General features: G+C 36.8%; 1 protein-coding gene across 2 annotated transcripts in view; it reads right to left on the minus strand.

Annotated features, from left to right (window-relative positions):
- The window catches only part of ITFG1 (integrin alpha FG-GAP repeat containing 1), a 102045-nt gene that overhangs the window by 20817 nt on the left and 57881 nt on the right, over positions 1-23347 (minus strand). For both annotated transcript variants that reach the window (XM_075101535.1, XM_075101536.1), the window contains 5 exons: positions 17180-17352; positions 6662-6812; positions 6078-6186; positions 2337-2380; positions 361-439 (listed from right to left, as the gene is read on the minus strand). In XM_075101535.1, the coding sequence (XP_074957636.1) occupies positions 361-439; positions 2337-2380; positions 6078-6186; positions 6662-6812; positions 17180-17352 (556 nt within the window). The remainder of the gene's footprint in view (positions 1-360; positions 440-2336; positions 2381-6077; positions 6187-6661; positions 6813-17179; positions 17353-23347) is intronic.

Raw genomic sequence — 23347 nt, forward strand, 5'->3', positions numbered from 1 at the left:
CTTAATCTATACTTGCTAAGGAACTGCTAGAAAAAGTAAATAATTGGAAGCATATGCTATTTCCCAAACTGATGATATTGTACCCAGTGATTTTTCAGATTGGGCAAAATATAGACAACTGTTCAAACCCAATTTGCAAGGGACAGAACAAAGGAAAATAGAATGCAGCTGCAATGTTTGTAATAAAAACGCAATCTTTAAAGAAAGAAGAGAAAGTTAGGGGGTTTTGGCCTTGTAAACTGAAGATGCTATTCAAAAACCACTCCCATTTCACTCTATAGACTTCTTTCCAACTCTTTAGGTTGCTGAGAAATATATATAGATCATGCCATGTGTATTCTCATTATGAGTTTATCTTACCTGACCCATTTTTCAGGTATCCATTTGCATCTACAGTAGTGTATGTGATGTAAGGACCAGGCTGATTAACACCGAAAGGCTACAAGGTGGGGGGAAAGCAGGCAAAATTTTAGGACCAGATAAAGCTATAGTAATAAAACAGTAAACCAAAGAAAAATATTTCTAGATTAATAATGTCCCTTTGTATGGATAATTTAAAAATCTTACAACTGTTTTGGTCATAGCATCATGTGGAAATTAATTTTCAGAATAAGGCTAACCAGTTGGCTAAGTAACATTTAGTTTCTCATGAAGAAAGCAATACTATTCAGTCCTCTGGAAAAGGTTTAATGTTTCCTTTGAAGTTGTAAGTAAAATAACCCCCCCCAAACATTCAAAGAAATAACTGCATGTTCTGAAAAAGGAGAACTTGCTATTTTCTGAGAGAATGCACTGTCTTGATGGTCTTTCTGGATTGAAAAATACCATACAAATTTGAAATTTTAAAATCATTATTTAGCAATGTTTAATTCATGAAGGTGTTGAATAGTTACTTTTTGAGTACCAATATCCTTTTTAAGCAAATTCCCTTGAGGGAGAAAATGTACTTAAACATCAAAGTACAGTTATGGGGAAAAAATAAAAAAAAAAAATTAAGAAAAGGAAATTAAAGAGTTGTGGATTACTAAATCATGAACCATAACAAATGCACCTAAGAAAGAAGGGGATGGGAACAATTATCTGCTACAGTGGGGAAGGGAGAGGAGGGGTGACAACTCTAAGAATAGATTTTAAAGAGAGTTTTCTTTTTTGTTTTAAATGCTGAATTCAAGCTGATATTAAGGCATTAAATCCAGTAAAGAAAGTAAAGAACTTTCAGATGAGCTACAGAAAGAACACTGAAAGAAGAGACGACACATTTTACATCATGCCTCAGAAAATAGTAAGTTCTAAACAGTAAGAATAAGTAATAATGATGAGATATCAGATCAAAGCCTGAAAAAAAAAAATTGGAAAGAAGAGAGAGGAGACTGCAAAGGTGATGTTAATGCAGATCTGTGAAAGATGAGTAAATAAGGTAAAAATATGATTTTTTTTTTTTTTGTGCACCAAGTAGCTGTATTCTGGCATAGCTATGTTACTTTCTGACAGAGAACTTCTTTTACAGTGGAGGCAATAGTATTTCAACAATCACCAACATCTGTTGTGAAGATTTGCTTTTTAAACCCTCTCTTTAGTTTTGTAATTAAGCTAATAATAATATCAAACACCCTTATTTTATATCAGAAATTAAACCCTATGTCTTAAAATAGGCCTGAAGAAAAAGTTGGTCCCATTTGAAGCAGATTTTGTATTTTCAAATTAAAATTAAATTTCCTATTTTTGCAGAGCTAAAGCGATAATGCTGGGTTTGATTCCTCTAAGGTCCTCTTTTAGGCCAACTTTCACTGTGAACATTGCTAAGCAATTTGCTAATTTAAAGTTTGGTGCGTGAGTTGCAGGGTCTCTGGAGATGATTAAAATAATTGAAATAGAAGTCAGCACACATACATGTAGCTATCTGCAGAATCATCAGGACCAAGTGTATTTCCTTCCCTCCTATCCTTCATTGTACCCACTTACTGTGTTTTAGCCCAGAAGTGACTATATTGCTGAATCTGGCCCACAATCAGTTTTGCCTGGCCGTTCTGACTGCCCAAAAGAAGACTTGGCACACTGCACAGTTTGGGCATCCAGCTGTATTACACAAGTTTTTCTTGTATCTGATGTATCCCAGCCCCCATGATGCTGGGTAACAAACACTGCAGAATTAGTCAATTGATTTCGTCTCTGAGCAGGCAGTTACGGGTCTCAAATATGCAGAACTTGGCCACTCATGATTTGGATTACACATTCTTCCAGTTAATAACTGTCTCAATATGTGGAGAGTTTTTAGTGTAATTAGATCTCAGCTTATTTAAAGCTAGATAGTAATGCAAAATTGTAGTTATACTTACTGTTATTTTCCGAGGACAGTCATTAGAGCAGAGGCCACTGAGAACTGCAAAAACAAAAAGTGAGTTAGTAGTGTCTATATTAACAAGCCACTTTACAAGCACTGCCTCTGAAATCTGTTGAAGTACAGTAACAGTGTCAGATATCCATTAAAACACATAAAGAAAATAAATGTCTTCTATGAGTCTTATGTTAATGTATAAAAAAATTCCTAATCTGTTTGAAGTATACTTCTTTGCAGAAATTAATCAGCTAGTCATTGTTTTATCATTCCTCATTGGTTAACCAGCTTCAAAAGGACAGAGTTGCCAGTTAAAAAAATTTCAGATTAAAACATTTTTAGAACAGTGAATAGTACATTTTATTAATTATTCTTCATTTCTAACCATTTAAAAATATTGGCAGAGATTGAGCTTTACTATTTTAACTGGTAAAACACTAAGTAAAGGCTTTTCCTTCTATACACAGGATAGTTTTACAAGACGATTTAAAGCAAATCACAAAAGCTATAACAAACAAAAATCCCATTACCTATTTAGTCTGTGAATTCAAAGTACTATAAGCAGATGTATATCATGCTATTTAATATCTAAATCTTGTGACAGTTCTTCAATTGCTTGTTTAAAAAGTATTAGTTTCAAAAATCAGTTAAAATACAGAAATAACTGTTAAACACTTATTTATAATCCACTAAATGCTGGACAATGAAACCCATCTGTTCTGTAAGCTAGAACATCCTGTCACACGGAGTATTAGAATATCAGTACTAAGACACCTTTAAAACAAACACAGACCACTCACCTCAGAAAAAAAAAATCTAAGGTGCCATTCTGATACAACATTCAGACTTCAAATGACAACAGTTTGGTTGAGCAGCAGCCCAATAATGGCTATGAGCAGGGAAGAAGATACAGACCAGGCAGCATTGAAGCCAAGTAAAAACATAGCTTCTCCATGAGTTATGGGATCCCAAAGCTAGCGTGGCAGACAGTCCAACCAGATTTGAGGGCAGGTCATCCTAACCACCAGGATTTTTTTTAAAGCATTTTCCGTCTGCTTTTACTGGAGTCAGAAATGACACTGTTCTAGTGAAGGAATATTTCTAATATTTTGTGTGTAAATATTAATAACTGTCATGATTCCCAAGTTATCATTCTTTGACTGCAATTTAAAAATGTTGAAATTTCCAAATACAGAAAAATCTATTATTTTTATATAGTCCAAAAAAATAGCTGGACAGGTAAGATAAAAGTGTGACAAAGCAGAATTTGAAGACTGCGTGTATCTACAAAGAGACTATTTAAGCTACAAGCTTATTTTATACAATTTATATAATTTAGAAACTTATTATTTATATTTTATGTTATACAGCAGTGTGTATGCAAGTGGAACCAACTCTTCCCATTTTGATGCAAAACAACACACTGCACTGCAATTTGCTGTTCAATTTCATTCCTGCAACAGATAATCTGACCAAGTACCTTTGACATCAGTTATAATGAGCAACACTGTTCCCGTTGTCCATATGCCGAATAAGTGAACATGATGCATTTATTGATCTACTAACTCGTACAAAGCATGTTTTGTTAGAAATACTCTCACCTGTATCACAGTAAAAATATTTTTAGACCACTCATTAATTCTCATTTCCTGGGATTTCTATGCAAAAATACCCACTCCCTAAAAGGGTGCTAAAAAACCTACTTGCCCCAGTTTTTAAGATAGATTTACACAGACTGAATCAAAAAGCATGTTGCAAATTACACCTTTCCCCATTAAAATATCACACAATGATAATTCTAATTCGGCTTTGTGAAGTGTAAGATTTTTCTACAGGATCTTCTGGATGCTCGTGTGAATTGCACTACCTATATACAGTATTATTTAAAAGAAGGCTTCCATCAACGTGACAAATCATTATAGGGTATTACGATGAGAATAAAGCTCAGGCTAAGCAGAAAGCAATAAATGCATCAGCCCCCAGTAGTAGCTGCAGCTCTGTTTATCTTATGCTGTGCAGAATGTGTGCTTCTGCACACATGAAGGCAAATACAGTTCTTGAAGGTGAACCTCTAGTTATTCCTGTTTAGCTTCATAAACTAAAGGACAAGCTTACGTTCAGCCTTATTTTTCACTCATTCTCAAAAAAAATCAAGGAAGACAGACAAAACTCAATACCTTAGCAGCCTGGAAGAACATTGTAGGGCATGCAAATCTGAAAACCTAATTACTCTCAATTACAAATATAATAATCTAACTCTAGCCTTTTCAACCAAGGCTCTAATTAATTCATACACCCTTGCCATGTTCATTGCCATTCTACGCTTTTATGGTAAGATGTGTTTTGTGCCATGTAGTGCTTCTAGGCTGGAAACACCAAACCAACTCACACATGGAAAAAAACTGGCTCTCACAGCATAAGCAAAATATACACCATGCCAGTCATCAGTGAAATGAAACCAGCCCATTTTGCACTAGATTCTGCATCCTTTCCAGATGAGATAGAAAAGGCGGCCAGTAAAGTAGGCTTGATATGACAGAGGTACAGCAAAAAAGACAGAAGTCCCTGTTGGAAATAAAATACTGCAACCAGTCAAGGCACAGATGAAAATAAGTGCATTTGGCCATTGTTTCTTCCCAGGTTTCTGAAAATAGGCAAGGTAAAAGGCAGTCATTGTGGACAAACAAAGCATATTCCTTCAAGTCAATGCTGCTATAATTTCTTCTGGTTCCTTTCTGTCTCACTATGACATACTTATTTATATGTACAAGCATAATTATATTGTTCCTCAAATGAGTGATTTATGAGCTAATCTTCCTTCAAATTTTAAATAGCACCACACATAACAAAACCCAACCCTAAGTTGAATGATAGATATGTGTAGATCTAATGCCATTTATAAAAATGGCATTATGTTATGTGAAGAGATAAGCAAAGGTACAAAAGATTCACAGAAGGGGTCTCATAAGTTCAGCTAGTCCAACCCCTTCCCTCAAAAACAATTAAATATACTACATATATATATACACTACATATATATATATCCACACTACGTAATTTCTAGAACCAGTTATCAGGATCTCTAACATTGGAAACTCTGGAGCTTCTCCAGGAATTTGTGTTAGTACTTCACAATCCATCATTTAGGAAATTATTCTTATTATTTACTCTTTGTAGTTTGTTACTTTATGTTGTATACTGCATGGACACACAGAACACTCCTCCCCCATTGTTATGCATCTTTATGGATTGAAGACATGGATCTTCCTTACATTTCTCTTTTAGGCTGAATAACTTGGTTCCATGTGCTCTTTCCCTGTAGATCAAATTTTATATACTTCGTAAGTCTTGGTCTTCCTTCAGTAGCCAGCTGAGAAATGAGTTTTTAAAGACCTAGTATCTGTCTTTAGAATTTTGCTAGGATGCAGAAGGAAGGGTCCAGGATTAAAGGAAAAATTTAGCCTGCCTCTAGTTATTGAGTGAAATAATACATGCATCCTCGTAAAAAACAAAACCAAAACCCACCAAACAACAACAAAAAAAACAACCCAACAGTCAGGAGATGAGAAACATGTATTTAAAGGTCATTGTGGTCAACACATATAAAAAGAATTAAAAATTTAAAAACAACTAGTGTTGAAAACAATATTTTTTGTTTTCTAAAATTATCATACACAGAGGCTCAAATATTCACATTCCTCGCAAAGTCCCATTTTGACTTGATTATATAGTGATAACTTACCAATAACTTTAACAAAATAAGCATCTGCTTCAAAGTTATTTTTTAATGTATGGATAGCGAAGTCCCCGTTGGAGTAGCTTTTGCTTAGCACAATAATATCCAAGATTCCCTAGGGGAAAAAATGTTTACATTAGAATGTTGATTTACACTAGATAACATCTACAATTAGGGAATGAATTCCCTTAGAGATACAAAGGAAAAAAAAGTGCACAGCGAAGTTTATACCTCTGCTACTAATTTTAGTATCTTTCAAACCTTACTAATCTATGGCAATTTAAGACAGCGTGCCCATCCACAGCTAATCAGGACGATGCTGATTTCTTTCCACGGAAGAGGGCAGCTCACATGGAGCATATGGAGGGTCTCAGCCTTGTCTCATCCAGCCTCACCACAGCCTTAGGCAGCGATGGGCTGCTGCTGTATGCTCACCTTCCAGGGAGCATCTTGAGAGTGGATTTCCCAGGTTGAAGACACTGCCTGCCACGTGCTGTAAAGGTGATGTTTATCCAAAATAGTCTGCTAATGGCACACAGATACAGCAACGCAGAGAGACGTTGTTTGCTGTAGTAAGGAGTTGAACTTACGTCTTCGTATATGTCGAAGAAGGTTGCTACCACTGCATCCTTGATTTGATTTAGATCCAAGAGCTCCCAAAAAACTTTAAACATACGACGTGCAGTCTTGCAGCTTACATTATTGCATGGGACATTTTCTAGTAAAAATGCTTGTTGATTACTGTAAAACATATACATAAAAAAAAACTTACTTGCTATAATAGTTTAAATAATAGACTTTACAAAAATATTGTAATTAAAAAATTTAAGTCTGCTGAAGCTAAGTATAATAAAATCAAAGCTAGCAGCCACTGGATACTTTAAAGCATTTATGTTAGCTTTACAGACAGAATTACAACCATACCTTACAATCATACCTGGCAAACCAATGAATGCACTAAATAAATAGATCCAAATCAGCAGGAATTATTTCATTAGCCATCCAGTTCAAAATACTGAACATATTCTTACTTTATTCCGAAACAAGTCCAAGTGCACTTACTTGGCATTTTCCTTAATCCCTCCACAGTCCTTCAGCTTAAACACTACTTAAAAACTGTCAGTGCTTTTTCACTATTTTATCACAGATTCACAGGTTGGAAGGGACCTCAGGGATCATCTAGTCCAACCTTTCTAGGAAGAGCAGAGTCTAAACAAGGTGGCCCAGCACCCTGTCCAGACGACTCTTGAAGGTGTCCAACGTGGCCGAGTCAACCACTTGCCTGGGGAGATTATTCCAATGGTTCACTGTCTTCACTGTGAAAAATTCTCCTCTTCTGTCCAGTCAGAATCTCCCCAAGAGCAACTTGTGTCCATTCCCCCTTGTCCTCTCCATGTGACTCCTTGTAGAAGGGGAGTCTCCATCTTCTTTGTAGCTACCCCTTAAGTACTGGTACATGGTGATGAGATCCCCTCTGAGCCTCCTTTTCTCAAGGCTGAACAGTTCTCCCAGCCTATCCCCATATGGCAGGCTTCCCAATTCTTTGATCACCTTGGTGGCCCTTCTCTGGACCCCTTCCAGCCTGTCCACATTCTTTTTGTACAGCGGGGACCAGAACTGCACACAGTACTCCAGGTGTTGCCTGACAAGCGCTGAGTAGAGCAAGATAATGACTTCTTGTTGAACTTCATAAGGTTCTTGCTGGCCCACTCTTCCAGCCTATCCAGATCTTCCTGCAGAGCAGCTCTCCCTTCTGGAGTGTCTACCTCCCCACTCAACTTACTTGGTGTCATCAGCAAACTTCATCAGGCTACACTTGATGCCATTATCCAGATATATCCAGATATATCCAGATATATCCAGATAAAGGTACTGAATAACATTGGGCCCAATATTGATCCCTGGGGGACTCCACTTGTGACAGGTTGCCACTTGGAAAAGGAGCTATTTATCACCACCCTTTGCGTGTGGCCTGTCAGCCAGTTCCCCACCCACTGCACAGACCACTTGTCTAGGCCATAATGCATCAATTTCTCCAGGAGGAGACTATGGGGGACCATGTCAAAGGCCTTGGAGAAGTCCAGGTAGACAATGTCCACCGCCCACCCCATGTCAACCAGGCAAGTCACTTTGTCATAGAAGGCCACCAGGTTTGTCAAGCACGCTCAGCCTTTAGTGAAGCCATGTTGGCTTTTCCTAATCACGCGCTTCATTTGACTTGTGATGGCCCTCAGGAGGATTTGTTCCATAACTTTCCCAGGGATTGAAGTAAGGCTGATGGGCCTATAGTTACCCAGATCCTCCCTCGAGCCTTTCTTGAAGATAGGGGTAATATTTGCCTTCCTCCAGTCCTCTGGGACATCCCCCATTCTCCATGACTTCTCGTAGATCACGGAGAGTGGCCTTGCAATGATGTCAGCCAGCTCTCTCAACACCCTTGGGTGGACGGCATCAGGGCCCATTGATTTGTAGGGGTCACGCTACTGTAGTAATTCATGTACTAACTCACTGATGGTGGGTCAGTGTTTGGATTAACCGGCAATTTCGTTCCCAAAGCCTGGGACCTGACAGTTCTGGTAAAGACAGAGGTGAAGAAAGTGTTGAGGACCTCTGCCTTTTCATCATTGGTGACTGACTCTCCTTTTCCGTTTAACACTGGGCCTACGTCTTCCTTCTTTTTCTGCTATGGTTGACATGTCTGAAGAAACCTTTCTTGTTATTTTTTATGTCTACAGCCAGTTTCAATTTGAGTTGGGCTTTTGCTTTTCTAACTGCATCTCTGCATGCTCTGGCAATGCCCTTGTAGCTCTCGATGGTAATCCTCCACTTCTCCATCTCTGGTATGCTTCCCTTTTGGATTTGAGTGTCAAATTTTATGACAATCTCTCCCCACCCCAGCTGCATTAATAAATTTTCTTGCACATTGCATGATGTTTTAAACAAATTTAAGATTAAACCAAATCTTTGTTGGTATTTATTTTCCCATTGTTTCAAAGCAAAACAGAAAACACAAAACCTAACCTACTAGCACAGTAAAAATAGGACAAGACAAACCAAATTGGACATTGGCTGACACGTAACAAATGCAGACAGAAAAGTTGTCATACTGAAACAAGAAAAAGAAACCAAAGTCCCAGGTCTGGTATAGCAAAATCTCCCTTATAAATAATTTATCTGATACATGCCCACTGGTCAGTGCAGAAAACAAGGTTCATATGTGCACGCTGATGACTAACAGCATTGTACGCTGTCTCTGATACTGTAACATTGCCACTCTCACTGGAACAGTGAAAACCTTCAGACTTTACCAACAGGGAACCTGATTCTTTGGCAGGTCTGCATCCTGGGAGCCTGGTAGAATCCATCACTGCCTTAGCAATGGGAACAGATGAAGTTTCCTGCTCTCCTTCTGGGGGCAGAGCCAGGAGAGGGAGCAGACAATGTTCTGTAAAGCTAGCTAAGCATGTCAGAGCCCAGGGCAATAACCAAAACCACTTCTTTATTATGAGCTTGAAAATATTGCTCTTTCAGAGAGTGATAACAAGGTGTTTTTCTCTATCTTAACAGCATCCGGTGCCTCCAGGATGCAGTCACACACATGCGCACAAACAAGCATGTCTCCTTAGGAAAGTTTTTATGTTTCTTTGTTTCTATGGTATATTTCAGATAATTTGCTACTCATAAGAATCATATCCCACAGTCTTCATATTTCTGCTCCGTCCATTTAAAAAAGAGTTAAAGAAGGGCAAAGCATTTACCCCAAGAAAAAACACTTCTGACACCAGTTTCCTTACCTGTTTCCAACTTAATATTTCAGAACCTGCAATGGGAAAAACGTAGGATCTTTTTTCTCTGTAAGACATGTCAAAAGTAAAATGGGATACTTAAACACTTCCCTCAAAACCTTACAATCATGTTTCTTGAGCTTCTGTGAAACATACACAAGTTAGGCCTTTAATTTTCTGCCATATGCCTGCAATTGACTGAAGCTTAATATGAGCAACCCACTTTTTACTATTTTGCTTAGAAGCATGAGTATACTGAATTAATGTGCAGCCAAAATGAAATAAGGTGATCTGCAATATTTAAGACATTGTATTACCTGTACCTGAGAACTCATAATCATAGCCTGAAATTGTTAAGTGCTCACATTAATTTCATATATTACATAAGAACATATCAGATTAACCAACTATAAGGTAAGGTGACAACCTGAGCTAAGCAAATTGTTTCAATTTCTTTTTCATCACCTTGACATACACTTTTTTGTTTTTAAATTTGGAGGGAGTTTACAAAGATGCTTTCTTTCACTTCACATTTTTTAAATTGCCAGAGATTATTAGATGATAATTATTTAAAAGGCAAAAGATTGTCAAGTTTGCATTACACTTTATGTACAGAGTATTGTTCAAGTCTAAACTATTGTTCAAGTCTAAACTTGTGAATGGATAAACCCAAGAAGTTTATTTACCAAAGGAACCTCTTCTACTTCCTTTCCTTGACGGTGTGCATTTAATGACTTTAAGAACATAAACTGGAAAAACAGTAACATAAACACCAATTACACTGCGAGAAAAAAGGAAGATATTAATCAAAGTGACACTAAACAGGGAAATACCACTCTCCTTTGCTCTTCTGTATCAAGAGAACCACAAGACAAACAACAGGAAGAAAAAAAAATCCCAAACCCTAAACAGATGCTGAGGCCTGAGAAGTGCACTGTAGGAAAGCTATCTTATAGAGGTGGAAAAAAAAAATCATAGATGTAGCATCTTTTGTGGCAGAGCAGAGGTTTGGAGAATCACTAATCAGAATGTAGCTGAAAGTCTATTAATGTTTATCTTAACAGACAGCAGGAAATTTCATTTAATACTATTACTAATCTTTATCCATACAGTCCCTTTTCGAACACAAATACAAGCTTGCCTAGTAAAATTAACAACTCAAAGATGTTAAGCTACAGTAAATGTTAACTATACCTACACCTACATACAGGTTTAGATTCACTACTGAGTCATATGAAGTTGAAATCTGATTTTTCAATTTGATTTCTTTGAAGAGTTAGTGTTATTGCTTACCATAAAAAAATTAAGAGTTTGCAGAGTCACAATAATGAAATTCTAAAGTTAATGAAAACTATTACTATTGGTGAGAAAGGTGGGATAAAACAAGGTTTAAATATTAACTGCAATATTAAACTTCTTTTAAATTTGGGGTGGAATTTACAGAAATGCATCACTTCACTGTAAGCATACAGACTATTTTTTTTGCCTGCTTACAACCTAGTTATTAGCTTTATAATTAAAGCCCAGTCTTCTTTCCTGTCAATTTCCAAGGCAATTCCTTGGCATTTATATTACTGATGTCTTCAAATTAATTTGACTTCTGTACCAGCATCAAATTCCTCTTATTTCCTGTAAAAGCGTCTTTGAAAAGCACAATGAGAAGACTTAATTTACTAGATATGTATCTTCTAAACAAATGCTTTAACTTGAGAATATCACTCAGGTGTCTTCTACACCATCCTGGTTTTTCCCTTTTTAAAAAAGGAATAGTATTTATAGTAAGGAACTAAGTTATAAACTCACTTTTATCTCAAAAATGATTCTGTTTTATTCTTAACTTTCTTCACATTTCTGGCAACAATTCTGAATTATATATGCTGTCATTAGTATTTGGAAAGAATTAACCAACTAAAATATACCCTTGAAATGTTATTTCTGCTGAAAATATTAATTTCTGATACATTTACTTATGTGAAATATTTCTTCCTTTTTTGACTGAAAGTGAGCAAACATTACTTTCCTTTTCCTCAAGTATATTCAGCCCATTATCACTTGATGATATACTGGATAAGGATTTTATAATTAATAAATAGGAATTATCTGGAACACCTAGAAACAATTTCAAAATAACTACCTGTAAAAAGCAAAGGAAGGCACTCACACAGCAACTTCCAAATAGAGGAAAAAAACACAAAGCGCTCATTTGGTGGTGGGGGACAGTCTTCAGGTTTGCCCCAAAAATAAAACCAAAAAACAAACAAACAAAAACCCAAACCAAAACAAAAAAAGCAATATACTTGTACTTGCAGCCTTCCTCACATCTGTGTACATAACCAGCCTCAGTGCTTTAAACTTCCAACTAGTTTTCAAGGGAAGCTACGTTCCAAGTTCCACTGAAGGCTGTACATATTATAACCACTTGTCTTTGTGTACAAACTTAGTCTTTTTCATATGCACAGTCAAGTGATTCCCAGAAAGAACTTCTGAGGTCTGAATTTGGCCTATGAGCTAGCTGCCACTTGAGTCCTTATGCTATTTAGGGCTTTAATACAGAAGCATCACTCGAATCACAGTATCTACCTCCATGTTTTATTTCTACTATGTACTACAATTACCAAAAGCAAGTTTATAACCCTCCTATTATTTTGCCCCAAATTTTGAAGATTCACACTATCAGAAAAAAAATCTCCCTGTAACAATGAAAATCATCAGCATCCTTGAAATGACAAAACAATGTCCCTGAAAGCCTACGCGAAAACACATGCACTGCTACAATGGTAAAATCTTAAAAATCAATGCTGAAGAAGTGCTACACAAATGTGTAACAGTCCATATTGAACAATTCAGCCTAAATACTGAGAAGAGGCAGAGCAAAAGAACTCTGAACTAAGACTAGAGTATCGCCCTTAACATGCTACTTGCAGCACTTTTAGTATTTAGGTATTCACACCAACATATACCATGGTGGCACCTCATTGTGTTCTACCTGCAAAACTTTATTCCAAACGGCTTATGAATGATGCTCAACTGAGTTGTCTTCAATTTGGAACCTTGTGACCGAAGGTCATCTATGCAGCAAAGCTAGATTTAATGAGGCTGAATTACTATAAGGAAGGGTTAACACCAAAGGACTGAAGTCATCACAGTTTTAACATCCTACTTTGCAATTAGAATTAAATATTTACTGCTTCATTTCTGTCAATTTTAGGCTAGTTCATTTGCAGTTATACAGGGCCCATCTAAATGACTAATATCTTACTCCAGACATTCAAAATAATTGGATTTGCCTCTGTTTTTCAGATTTGCTCAATTACAGGGTGCTCAATTCTACATTTAAAAGAAGTCTTTATCTAACCTTACTTCTGACAAGTGACAATTAACAATGATTTAAGAAAAGGTAATTTGGTCCCATTAAGAGTCCTTTCAAGTAGACCTGTATAAAGGATTAATACTTATACAGTATTTTAGAACTGGGCATGAATACCTGGAAAACTTTCTAGAAGTGTATTATACTCAAAGTTTTTTACTCAACTGTCCGTATCCGGTTGTTTGTTATCTCCAAGTTTCAGTCTTTACTGTTGTTTATCACCGTCAGAGAGCACGATACTGTATTTCCAACCTTACCATTACTTTACCAGTGAAAAACATTCCCTTTGAATAAAAGCAGCATTGAAAAAATGCCTCCTTAGATGACATATTTGCAATGCAAGATGCCAATTATTAGCATCTAATTTGGAAACAAGTTAAGCAAAATTAGTTTCACCTAATTAGGTGGGAGAAAGATAGGTGTTTATAGACTCACATACAGTACTTACACTTCCAGTGTTACCAGAATCAATTTAAAACCAGCATATAAAAAAAAAAGAATACATAAGATAGCAAGTAGAGATGAACCAATGAATAACTACTGATAAAATCCCTTTATCTATTATTATTCTATATACATACACAATTTCTAATACCGTCATAACTAGAGGGAAGAAAAATTCATGTATGTATCTAGTCTGAATAAAAATTTGTGGACTGGAATTCTAACGTGCAGGTTTTGACACAAGCCAGAAGTGAAAAGAATTCATAATGGACAGATAAATATGTAAGAATCGACCATGAATTTAGCATTTATTGAGTCTCTGGGTTCAAACTCCTACCACACTTGCAACCACAAGTGAGATTCATTTTTTTGTTGTAGTTGTTACTAAGGATTGTCTCCATGCTGTCAGAGTATTACATGCTTTATTTAAAATCAAAAGGATATGGCAGGAGATGAAACAGTGTGCACTTATGGCAGTTCTGGCAATACTTGAAACTATTAATCATTTTTCCCGACTTACTTACCTGGAAGGACAGTAAACTGAAGTTATTCCTAACTCTCATGTCTTTATTTCAGTGTTTTGTTTGTTTTTTTTAAGGACTTGATCTGAAAGTGCTTTCCAGAATTATGATGAAAGTATATAATTGATTTTAATAATATTCTTCCATTATCATGTATCAGTATATTTTCAGATTAATAAAGTGGTTTCTGCCTCCTTGAATTTCTTTACATTACAGACAGCAACTAGAAGCTAGGCTTCCTAAACTATAGCACAGATTGAGGTCAAGAGTTTACAAAAATGCTTTTATCATTTAATCACAGTAATCAATCACTGAAATTAGATCTGTAGACGTAGCATGAAAGGCTTCAGAGAAAGAAACAAACAGCTTGATCCAGAAGTGTTTAAAATCAATTAAACAAGGTTTTAATTTTAATTTGCTCTAATTTAAGAAGAGCTTTTAATTTAATTCCCACACTCTCTTAATTCTCTCCACTCTATGACCCAGTTACACATTTTAACAGGAATTATTTGCTTGAGTCTCTCAGAAACAATGATTTAATATTACTCTGAAAGGGACATGTCATAGTGGGTGCAAAAAATGTGACTTTCATTCCCATTCTGAAGTATGAAGAGCCTGTTTCCATTACTTTTCTACAAATACTGGAAATATACAGTGTTAACATGCAATGTATTTCTTAATTCTTAGTTTACTTACCCTTTTTTTGCTCCCCTTTTAATAACCTGTCAAATCATCTGCCAGTACCTTCAGTCCTTTTGCCTTACTGTGTCACTCAACTTTGAAGTCAAGTTTCAAAATAACTTTAAGACACACCCAACTGAATAAACAAACAATTTCAGAAGCAAGGAGAATAAAGATAAAAGGGTATCACAGTAATTCATTGCAATGAGACATAGGTAACTAACTTCCTGGGCTTTTATAGGAGTAACTATTTATAAATTATTTAAATATTTTACATAATATTACATTGCCATAATTATACACCAGCCAAAGGAGAGAGGCTCCTAAGAATCTTAAAAGATAAAATAACGGCAAATAAACTTCTGAACTCCATAAATCTTCACCAAGTCCTTCTGGAGTGTACTAGCCATCAGAATACACACTAAAAGATAGCCTATAGTACAGCACAAACCATGAGATTTGTGGGTCTTAAATAAAAACAAAGACAAGAACAACTTTGTAGTTCAGATGTCATGGTATTTCAATGGAAGAGGAAAGACACTGGTTCTAGTCTGTTCTCTAGACCCCTTACAGTCTCTATTCAATGACTGCTGAACAGAAGATGCAAACTCCCAACTGAGCTAGGCTATGGAGCAGAGAATCTGCCATTTAGGGCCTGAGTGCTTTGCCTTTGCTTATGTGAATTCTGGGCAGTAACAGCATCGCCTCCTTCTCCTCTCCCATATTGGAACATGAAGAGCTGCTGTGCTAGTTATTTCAAGGCTTAAATGTGCAGAGACAGAGCTCAGCTGCTGCCTTGTCTCTGAATCACATCACGTAGGCTGAATTCAAGCATGTAACTTTTCAAACTGGGTCATTTTTAGGTATGTATCAGTATCTGAAGAACTCTCACACAAAAATGTCAGTGGGTGACTGTTTAGGCAACCACTAGAGGATCTGAATTGACAACTTTGCTTTCAGCATTTAAATTCTGTCTATATAATGTTTTAAGCACCAAAGTGAGCTCCTCAGTTCTTTTCCTTACTGAGTATTAATTCAAACTATGAACCTGCACCCAAGCTCATCCAGGATACCATATAGAGGAAGATTATAAATACACCTGTAAGAGAGACTTCTTTTGCCTTGTGATGTACTAGTGCAAGTATTTGTCCTAGAGCACAGTAAGGAAGATGTTGAGACTCCATAAAATATTGATTAAAATGCCGTTTACAAGCAATGATATAAGGAAGAAAAAGGGGATAGCATAGATAATCTTACATCTCTTCAGATGCTGGAAAACCCCAGTTGTGCAGCATCAGACAGACCTCTAGTCAGGGCACAGCATGCTGCACATATCCTGTCTGTAGTGAGGTTCACTGGCATTATGGTCTCTAGAACTCTTAAGTTTTTCTTAGAGGTAAACAAGTCTATTCATCATTTCTACTGTCAAACAAAAGGATGTTCACATGAGAATATGCTGCTTCTCTTCAAGGTAAAGACAAGGACATGCCAGTGGTATCATCACCAGGTGCCAAGAGAGAGCTGTCTACAGGCTCCTCCATTACGATTAGCCGGCTAAGTTTATCCTGCAGCCAAGTTATATGTGCAGAACAGCACAGGCATGTACCTACTCAGGTCAGCTGTTACATGGATCACTACCTCCTCAATGTACAGTAGTCTCCCCACAAGCATCACTACATGCCCTCTCCCACCTAACACCAGATGGTTGCAATACAAAGTATTCGGAAAGCAAGTAATGAAGAAAAAAAAAAAAAGAGGAGAAATATTACACTGGCAAATTTAATAGGAAAGATTGGAAGCTTCTTTTTTGAGGGCGAGGGGGCAGTTTATTTGTTTCAGTTAAATTTGGAAAATATAAAATCACTGGTAACTTATTAGGTGTATCTAAAATTCCTCATTCTCAAAAGGGGCAAAACACTACTGCATTTTTCAGAGTTCACGCCATGTGACAGCACAGAACAGGTTCCCCAACTCTCAGCAGCCTGGTGTTACTGGCCAACACAGAAAGCTGTCAGGGTTTTACAGATGATGATTTGGGAAAGGAAAGGGAGAGATAATCAGCTCCTGTGATCCAGGAGGAGTGTCTAAAATGGTACTTCATACTCTATTCTCTGGTGCAATTCCCCACAATTATGCATTCTGAATATACTATGTAAATGCACACCTTTTTAAAAGGGAAACATTTAGCAGAGATCAAAAGCCTTGTTCACTTGACAAAATGAATGAGATGCACTGAAATTACTAATTTGTATGACTGATGATTGAACATGCGTTTGATAGTCTTTATTTCTAGGTTTACATATACTCTACCTTCCAGATGTGTTCGTTAGTATAGCAAGTGCATCTGGGTAGCCATCCATATTGTAATCTCCAATATGAAGTGTAATTGGAAATGAAATTTCTGTTGAAGATCTGTCATTTTGATATGGTACAAAGCCCCAGAGTGTCTCTTTATTTCTGAAGTCTTGCAAGACTGGAATCCACTGTAAAATAGAACAAAAGAAGAACAGCTAGGTAAGGAAATCCATTTTGTTTATTTAAACAACCTAACTCTATTTTAAAAACCTGACATTTCTTCACTGCATCAGGATTCTTCATAATTTACAGATTTCCAAACAGGAAATAAGGATTATTTCCTAACTCTGTTACCAAATGGAAAAAAATTAATTTGAAGTCTTTTCTATGCACTAAATTATTCCAGAACAGAAAAAAACCCCATAAGGTTGCAAGAATAAAGGACCTGTGTTTTGGAATGTCTCCACTGTATGGAGATATTGTGGAACAAATTCTCTGAAACTCCGGCTTGCCTGGAATCTGTACTAATCCTTAAGTGTAGGTAAGCCCAAACCATCAGGGCCTTGAGATCTTGAGTCTCTTTGTTTTTCTTGGAATTGCAAACAATAGGCAGCATCAAAACTGGAGGGAGGATGCACCCTCATTAAATCTGTGGACAACACAGAGCTGGGGGATAGAACCAACATGCGTCAGGACAAGATAGCCATTTAGAAGGGACCTAGAAGGGCAAGAACGGGCAAACGGTACCTCATAACAAATCAAAGTAAGTCCTGCACAGGGGAGTAAAGCCCTGCAACTGTACAGGCTGAAGACTGATCAGCTGGGTAGCAGCCCTCCTAAAAAAGATGCGTGGGTCCTTTTAAACAGTAGGCTAAAGCCCAGTGTGGCAGCTATGACAGCAACCAGCATACTGCACTGCAACTGCTGCCTATGCTCCTGCTGATTGGGGCAAATTATTATTTCTCTTTATTCAGCACTTGTTACTCTGCATGTAGATCCCGTGTCTACTTTTGTGCCCCACAGTTCATGAAAACTCTGAGGATATCAAGTGTGTTTAGAGAAGGGTCACCAAGATAGTCAGGCATTGAATATTTACTCAAAGGACAGGCTGAGGGCACAGGGCTTGTTCAGCCTTGAGAACGGAAGATTTAGGCAGGGGGCTAATAGCGGCCTTCCAGATATCTGCAAGGAGATAACTGAGAAGATGGAGCCAGGCTCTCTACTGATACACATGGCAGAAAAACAAGAGGCAGTGGTCACAGAAATAAGGGAGGTTCCAGCCTTGTTTAGAGACAAACAAACAAAGATTCACTATGATGATGATAATTAAACTAGGAAAGAGGCCCAGAAGTTGCAGAATCTTTGTCCTTTGGGGTTTTCAAAGATTGACTGGACAAAGCTCTAAAAAACATGGACTAAATTCAGTGCTTTGTTTAAAGCAGGAGGCTGGATCTCCTAAGGTTTATTTCAGCTTTAGTGATTCTGTTATTCATGGATATTTGAAAGTTCAAGAGCTTCAATTCCCCTCCTATCTCCCCAGCAGTACCAGATACTGAACTGTCTGATAAGAAATTAAGATTACAGTATTAAATTGAAAGTACAAAAGAAATGCAAAGTATAATTTCTCCAGGACAAGAAAAAGAATATATCTGCACTTACTTTCCACAAAGTGCCGCAGAGGTGCTAATAGGAATTTATCTTAATTAAAATCAAAGTAATTTCACAAGTTGGTATGAAGCTGAAGTACCAGGGTTAACATTTCAATGCTACAGAAAATTCAGTGCCATTTTTAAAGCCAGGAGTAATTTTATATGTCAACTAACTGACAATGGCTTCAAAAGGTCAGAAGGGTGCCATCTTAAAGGATCACTATCACCAACATCAAAAGTACTTAACAGCATCTTAAACGTCTCTCATCCAAGCCTTAATTTAGCTATTTCAGGAACGAGAACGAGATCCCTGCCAGCATAATTTCCTGCTGTGGAGAGACTCCCTCACTAACACAATCCAGTAATCAACAACATTATTGCCACATGGCAATTGCGTGTGACACATGGACTGGTCCCTTGAGATTACATACAACCACACGCGTATTAGAGAAGCCACCAAAATTTTTAAAGAAGTGCACTAAGGTCAACTTTGTTTAGGTATCACAGACGGCTTACAAGCCTGGAACTTGTAAGACACTGCATATACTTAGTACATGTCTGCCTGCGTAAGTGACAACATTTGTAATGCAACGATGACCTACAACACTCTTGATGAAAACTCAAAGTTGAAATTAAACATACTTTGACCCTTGCCTCCCCTGCAACGCATGCATGCCTATTGAGTTACTGGTAGCTGCTGAAGGTTTGGAAAATCTAAGAAAAGAAACAGAAAATAAGAAGGTGACCTGAGGCAAATTTTTCACAGGCTTAGACTTCTTAGCACTTACTTGTATCATGCAGAAGACAGATGAAACAGTATTCTTGCAAAATACTGTAATTTTAAGAAACACTGATTGAAATCAGAACCATGAAATATAATACAGCTTTTACTTTACATGATATCATTCACTTAGTCATTGCACTGAAATCCAATTATATCCATCATATATTTTCTAAATGTTCCCATGCATGGTAACATTATTTTAAAAAGACAAAATTAAAAATCTGAATCTGTATTCTGTTTTTACTATACTCAAAGAGTGATTCATAGAAAGCAATTTTACAATCATAAAGTCTACAATGAAATGCAGAGGTATAAAATGTTACGTGAGCAAAACAGAAACATTACCTGTTGATCCAGAGTAAGATTAACCCATCTCTGAACCAGTTCTGGGACTTTTTATAAAAACAATTGTAGAACATTTCAAAAACATCAGTCTCGTTCAATGTGTAACCAGACCACATTCTAGCAGCATACATAACTTTGTTTGAATTCAGAGTAATCCACATTTCTGGTGAAACTCATTCTGTATATTTCTATTCTAAACAGCAGTATTGTGTAATGTAAGGCAAAATTAATTGTTCATGTGCCTCAGGACTTCAGTACAGAAGACAAAAAAAAAAGTTTGTCAATGATATAAATCTCCTGCTTCTTTTGTACTTGATAATAAGCCTCATGTTTGCTGTTACTATCTTAATAGGAAAAAGACTAAACCTAATTTTTTTTCCTTTTACTCAAAAATAGAAATAGGTGGGTATAATGAGGAAATACAAAGCTATTTTTTGCTGTTTCCTTATCATATGATCATATGATACCTAGCTCAGATGAAAAAAGATTGAAAAATGGAATGAGTGTATCTAAAAGAAAATTTAAATGAACACATAAAGTTCAGTCAGATAAATCAAAGTTTTACTACTTCCCCTTCTGTTAAATTCCATTGCATAGCACCACTAGTATTGTTACTTAAAAGACTTATATATTTTTACTCCTCCAATTAATGATTTTGTAGACTAAAATAACAAAAATATCTTTAAGTGCTTGAAAATTTGTTTTCAAACTCTTCAAATATTTGTTTTTCAACAAGTATAAGAGAGAACGCTTTATTGCCCTCTAAAAACAGCATCTTTTTCATTTTGAAAAAGACCTCGGGTACTTGAGAAAAATTTAACATTAGTTGCACTCACCCCACTTAACTCAAAAATGGCTCATTTCTTTCAGAGTCCACATTATTCTATACATTAGGAAAGGCAGTTCTCTTGTTCTAAAGCCTGTTACCAGGTCTTTGAGCCAGAACTGCGGGATTAACACAACTCAATTTTTAAACTATGGCCAGAAACCTATGAAGCACCTCCCCCACATCCAGCCAGCTGCTCACTCCCAGGCCACCTAACATAGGCAGGGTGCCAGCTGTGACTCAGAAAGCATTTGGAAATTGGTAGCCCACTCTTGGCCAATACCTTTTCTGGAAAAGACAAGGTATCTCTTTCTTTCTATGACTAACACTATCCCATCCTATAGAAAAATAAGTATAAAAAGTGGCCTCAAAGCACTGGCCACAGCAACAGAAGTCCTTTTCCCTGGGGACTCCCCCTCTACTGTACATGTGCATAGAAGTTCAGATGCATATTAAAAAAAAAATCCATTGATTTCAGGATGCATTAGGCTTTCAGTGTGTACAAAGGTCACCTGAATTCCATATACAGTCAAGTATCCACTATTGCATAAAAATAAGCTAAATAAATTACTAAATACATTACTTCTGGTGTCCACAGCCCAAAGAAGCCAATCCCCAACATTGATTTAACAGCACAGGAAAAAGTAACCAAAGCAGTAAAAGTTGTATTTTCAATGCTGGAATGGGGCTCACAGCCCTATAGCTGCTTTGAGAAAGACAAGCAACTTAGAAATTATGAGAGGATCTTGTAGAATCTGAGATTTATGAAAATTACAGCAGCTGCAATCCCCTCCACCCCCACTTAAACTGTTGAAGAGGAACAAGACAAAACTTCTAACAGTAACCAACTGCAGCTGATACTCAATGCTGACAGATGTACCTCTCTACCCTAGAGAACTACACCAAAAAGACCTGTGGTTTGCTGTAGGATGCACTGCTGTATTCTACTTTGGAGCTGCTAGATTTAGAAGAATAAAGCTATAATCTTTCTATTTTACAGAGAAAAAATTTAAGAATAGTCAAGCCCACAAAGAAACTCTTAAATGAAGGGACTGAAATAATACTGTTTACCTCAGGAAACAAATGGAAATTAAACTGAATATATGGCAAAATTAAAAGAAAGATTACTCATGTCTAAGCATATCATAAGATCTAGAGTTTCTACAATAAACAGTACAAGGGACCTTAACACAAGTTTCAGGGAGAACTCAGTCTAATTTTCAGAATCTAGATAAGATATCTACATCAGCTAGCAGATTAGTCTGAGCTATTGCAGGTGGCTTTGAAGAAGTCTGAGGTGTCCTAACACCTGCCACCATCTGAACAGTGTATGGGATCCTAATTCAGATCTGACAGCAATTCTTCTGTTGCTATGGGACCATTCACATTCTTTTAAAATTTTCGTAGGTCTGTATCTCCTTAAGTCACTCATATGTATTTTGTTGTGCTTTACTTTTGCTCTATCATCCAAAAGAAGAGAATTTGTGTGAGATATTTCTAATACTTACAAATAAATTAAAACCTATGGTGAAAGATCATCCTTGAAATAATTCTTTGAGATCTGTTTGGCTTTCCAGTAGCCATCCAGCCGTGCCGAAGACAATCACAAGAAATACGCTGTAGACTGACAGACATTAAACAAGATCTTACCAGAACAACTCCAAAGCCTGACATGCTATTGCATGCCTCTCCATAGCAGATGCGTATTTCTGATTGCTAGGCATTTCATCCCAATTCATCATATGCTATCATGGAACTGTGTTAACTGTTTTTCATTTGGTTGCATCAAATGTCAGAACAAACAAGCAGGAAGGACGTAACCAGGTCCAGTTATCATAAGCAAAATAGTTTTTGTAGGACAGTCATCTAAGTTGTGATCCTTCAGATTTGCGATCACTAAGTTGGAAAAAAACCCTGCACACCAAGTTTCTTAGCTGTACTCTTAACTAACAAAAACCCACAAAACCCTACAGGAATAACTGAACAGAGATAATGGATATATAGCATCTTCTACATTTTCAATAACAGACTTGCAATCGCTCTGTTTCCCATAGATTCCCTATAATTACCTATCTGTCCCACAAGGGATACCATCCCCTTGTTGAAACACATTCTGCACCACAAGGGTTCATTATTATTTCCGTCAAACTGTAAAGCAATTAAATGAACAAAAGCAATTTATCCTAGTCCGTTGCCACAAAGTTTATAATTTCTCATTAAGATTAAATTATCTAGTCAGAGCTCAGAAGTTGGGTAATCTGATCTCACAATGACCAAATTCAATGAAACTGAACCATTTCACTTCCAAATAAATATGGGAAGTAATATGTTTGAATAAATTTCTATCTGAAGGAAACATGCAACACATGGGAAAAACAGCAGACATATGAATGAAGATACTGACTGACATTTTCCGCTGTTGCGGAATGGAAAAGATAAAATGCTTTAGAAGAAAAAGCTCCATCACCCCATGATGAGTCTAAGAGTGCAAGAAAAGAGTATTCTAGATATAATTCTTTAAAAAGGTGTCATGGTTTTAGCTAGGATTGAGTTAATTCTTCACTCTAGCTGGTATAGTG

This window comes from Phalacrocorax aristotelis, chromosome 8 (assembly GCF_949628215.1).
Source record: "Phalacrocorax aristotelis chromosome 8, bGulAri2.1, whole genome shotgun sequence".
Taxonomy (NCBI): domain Eukaryota; kingdom Metazoa; phylum Chordata; class Aves; order Suliformes; family Phalacrocoracidae; genus Phalacrocorax; species Phalacrocorax aristotelis.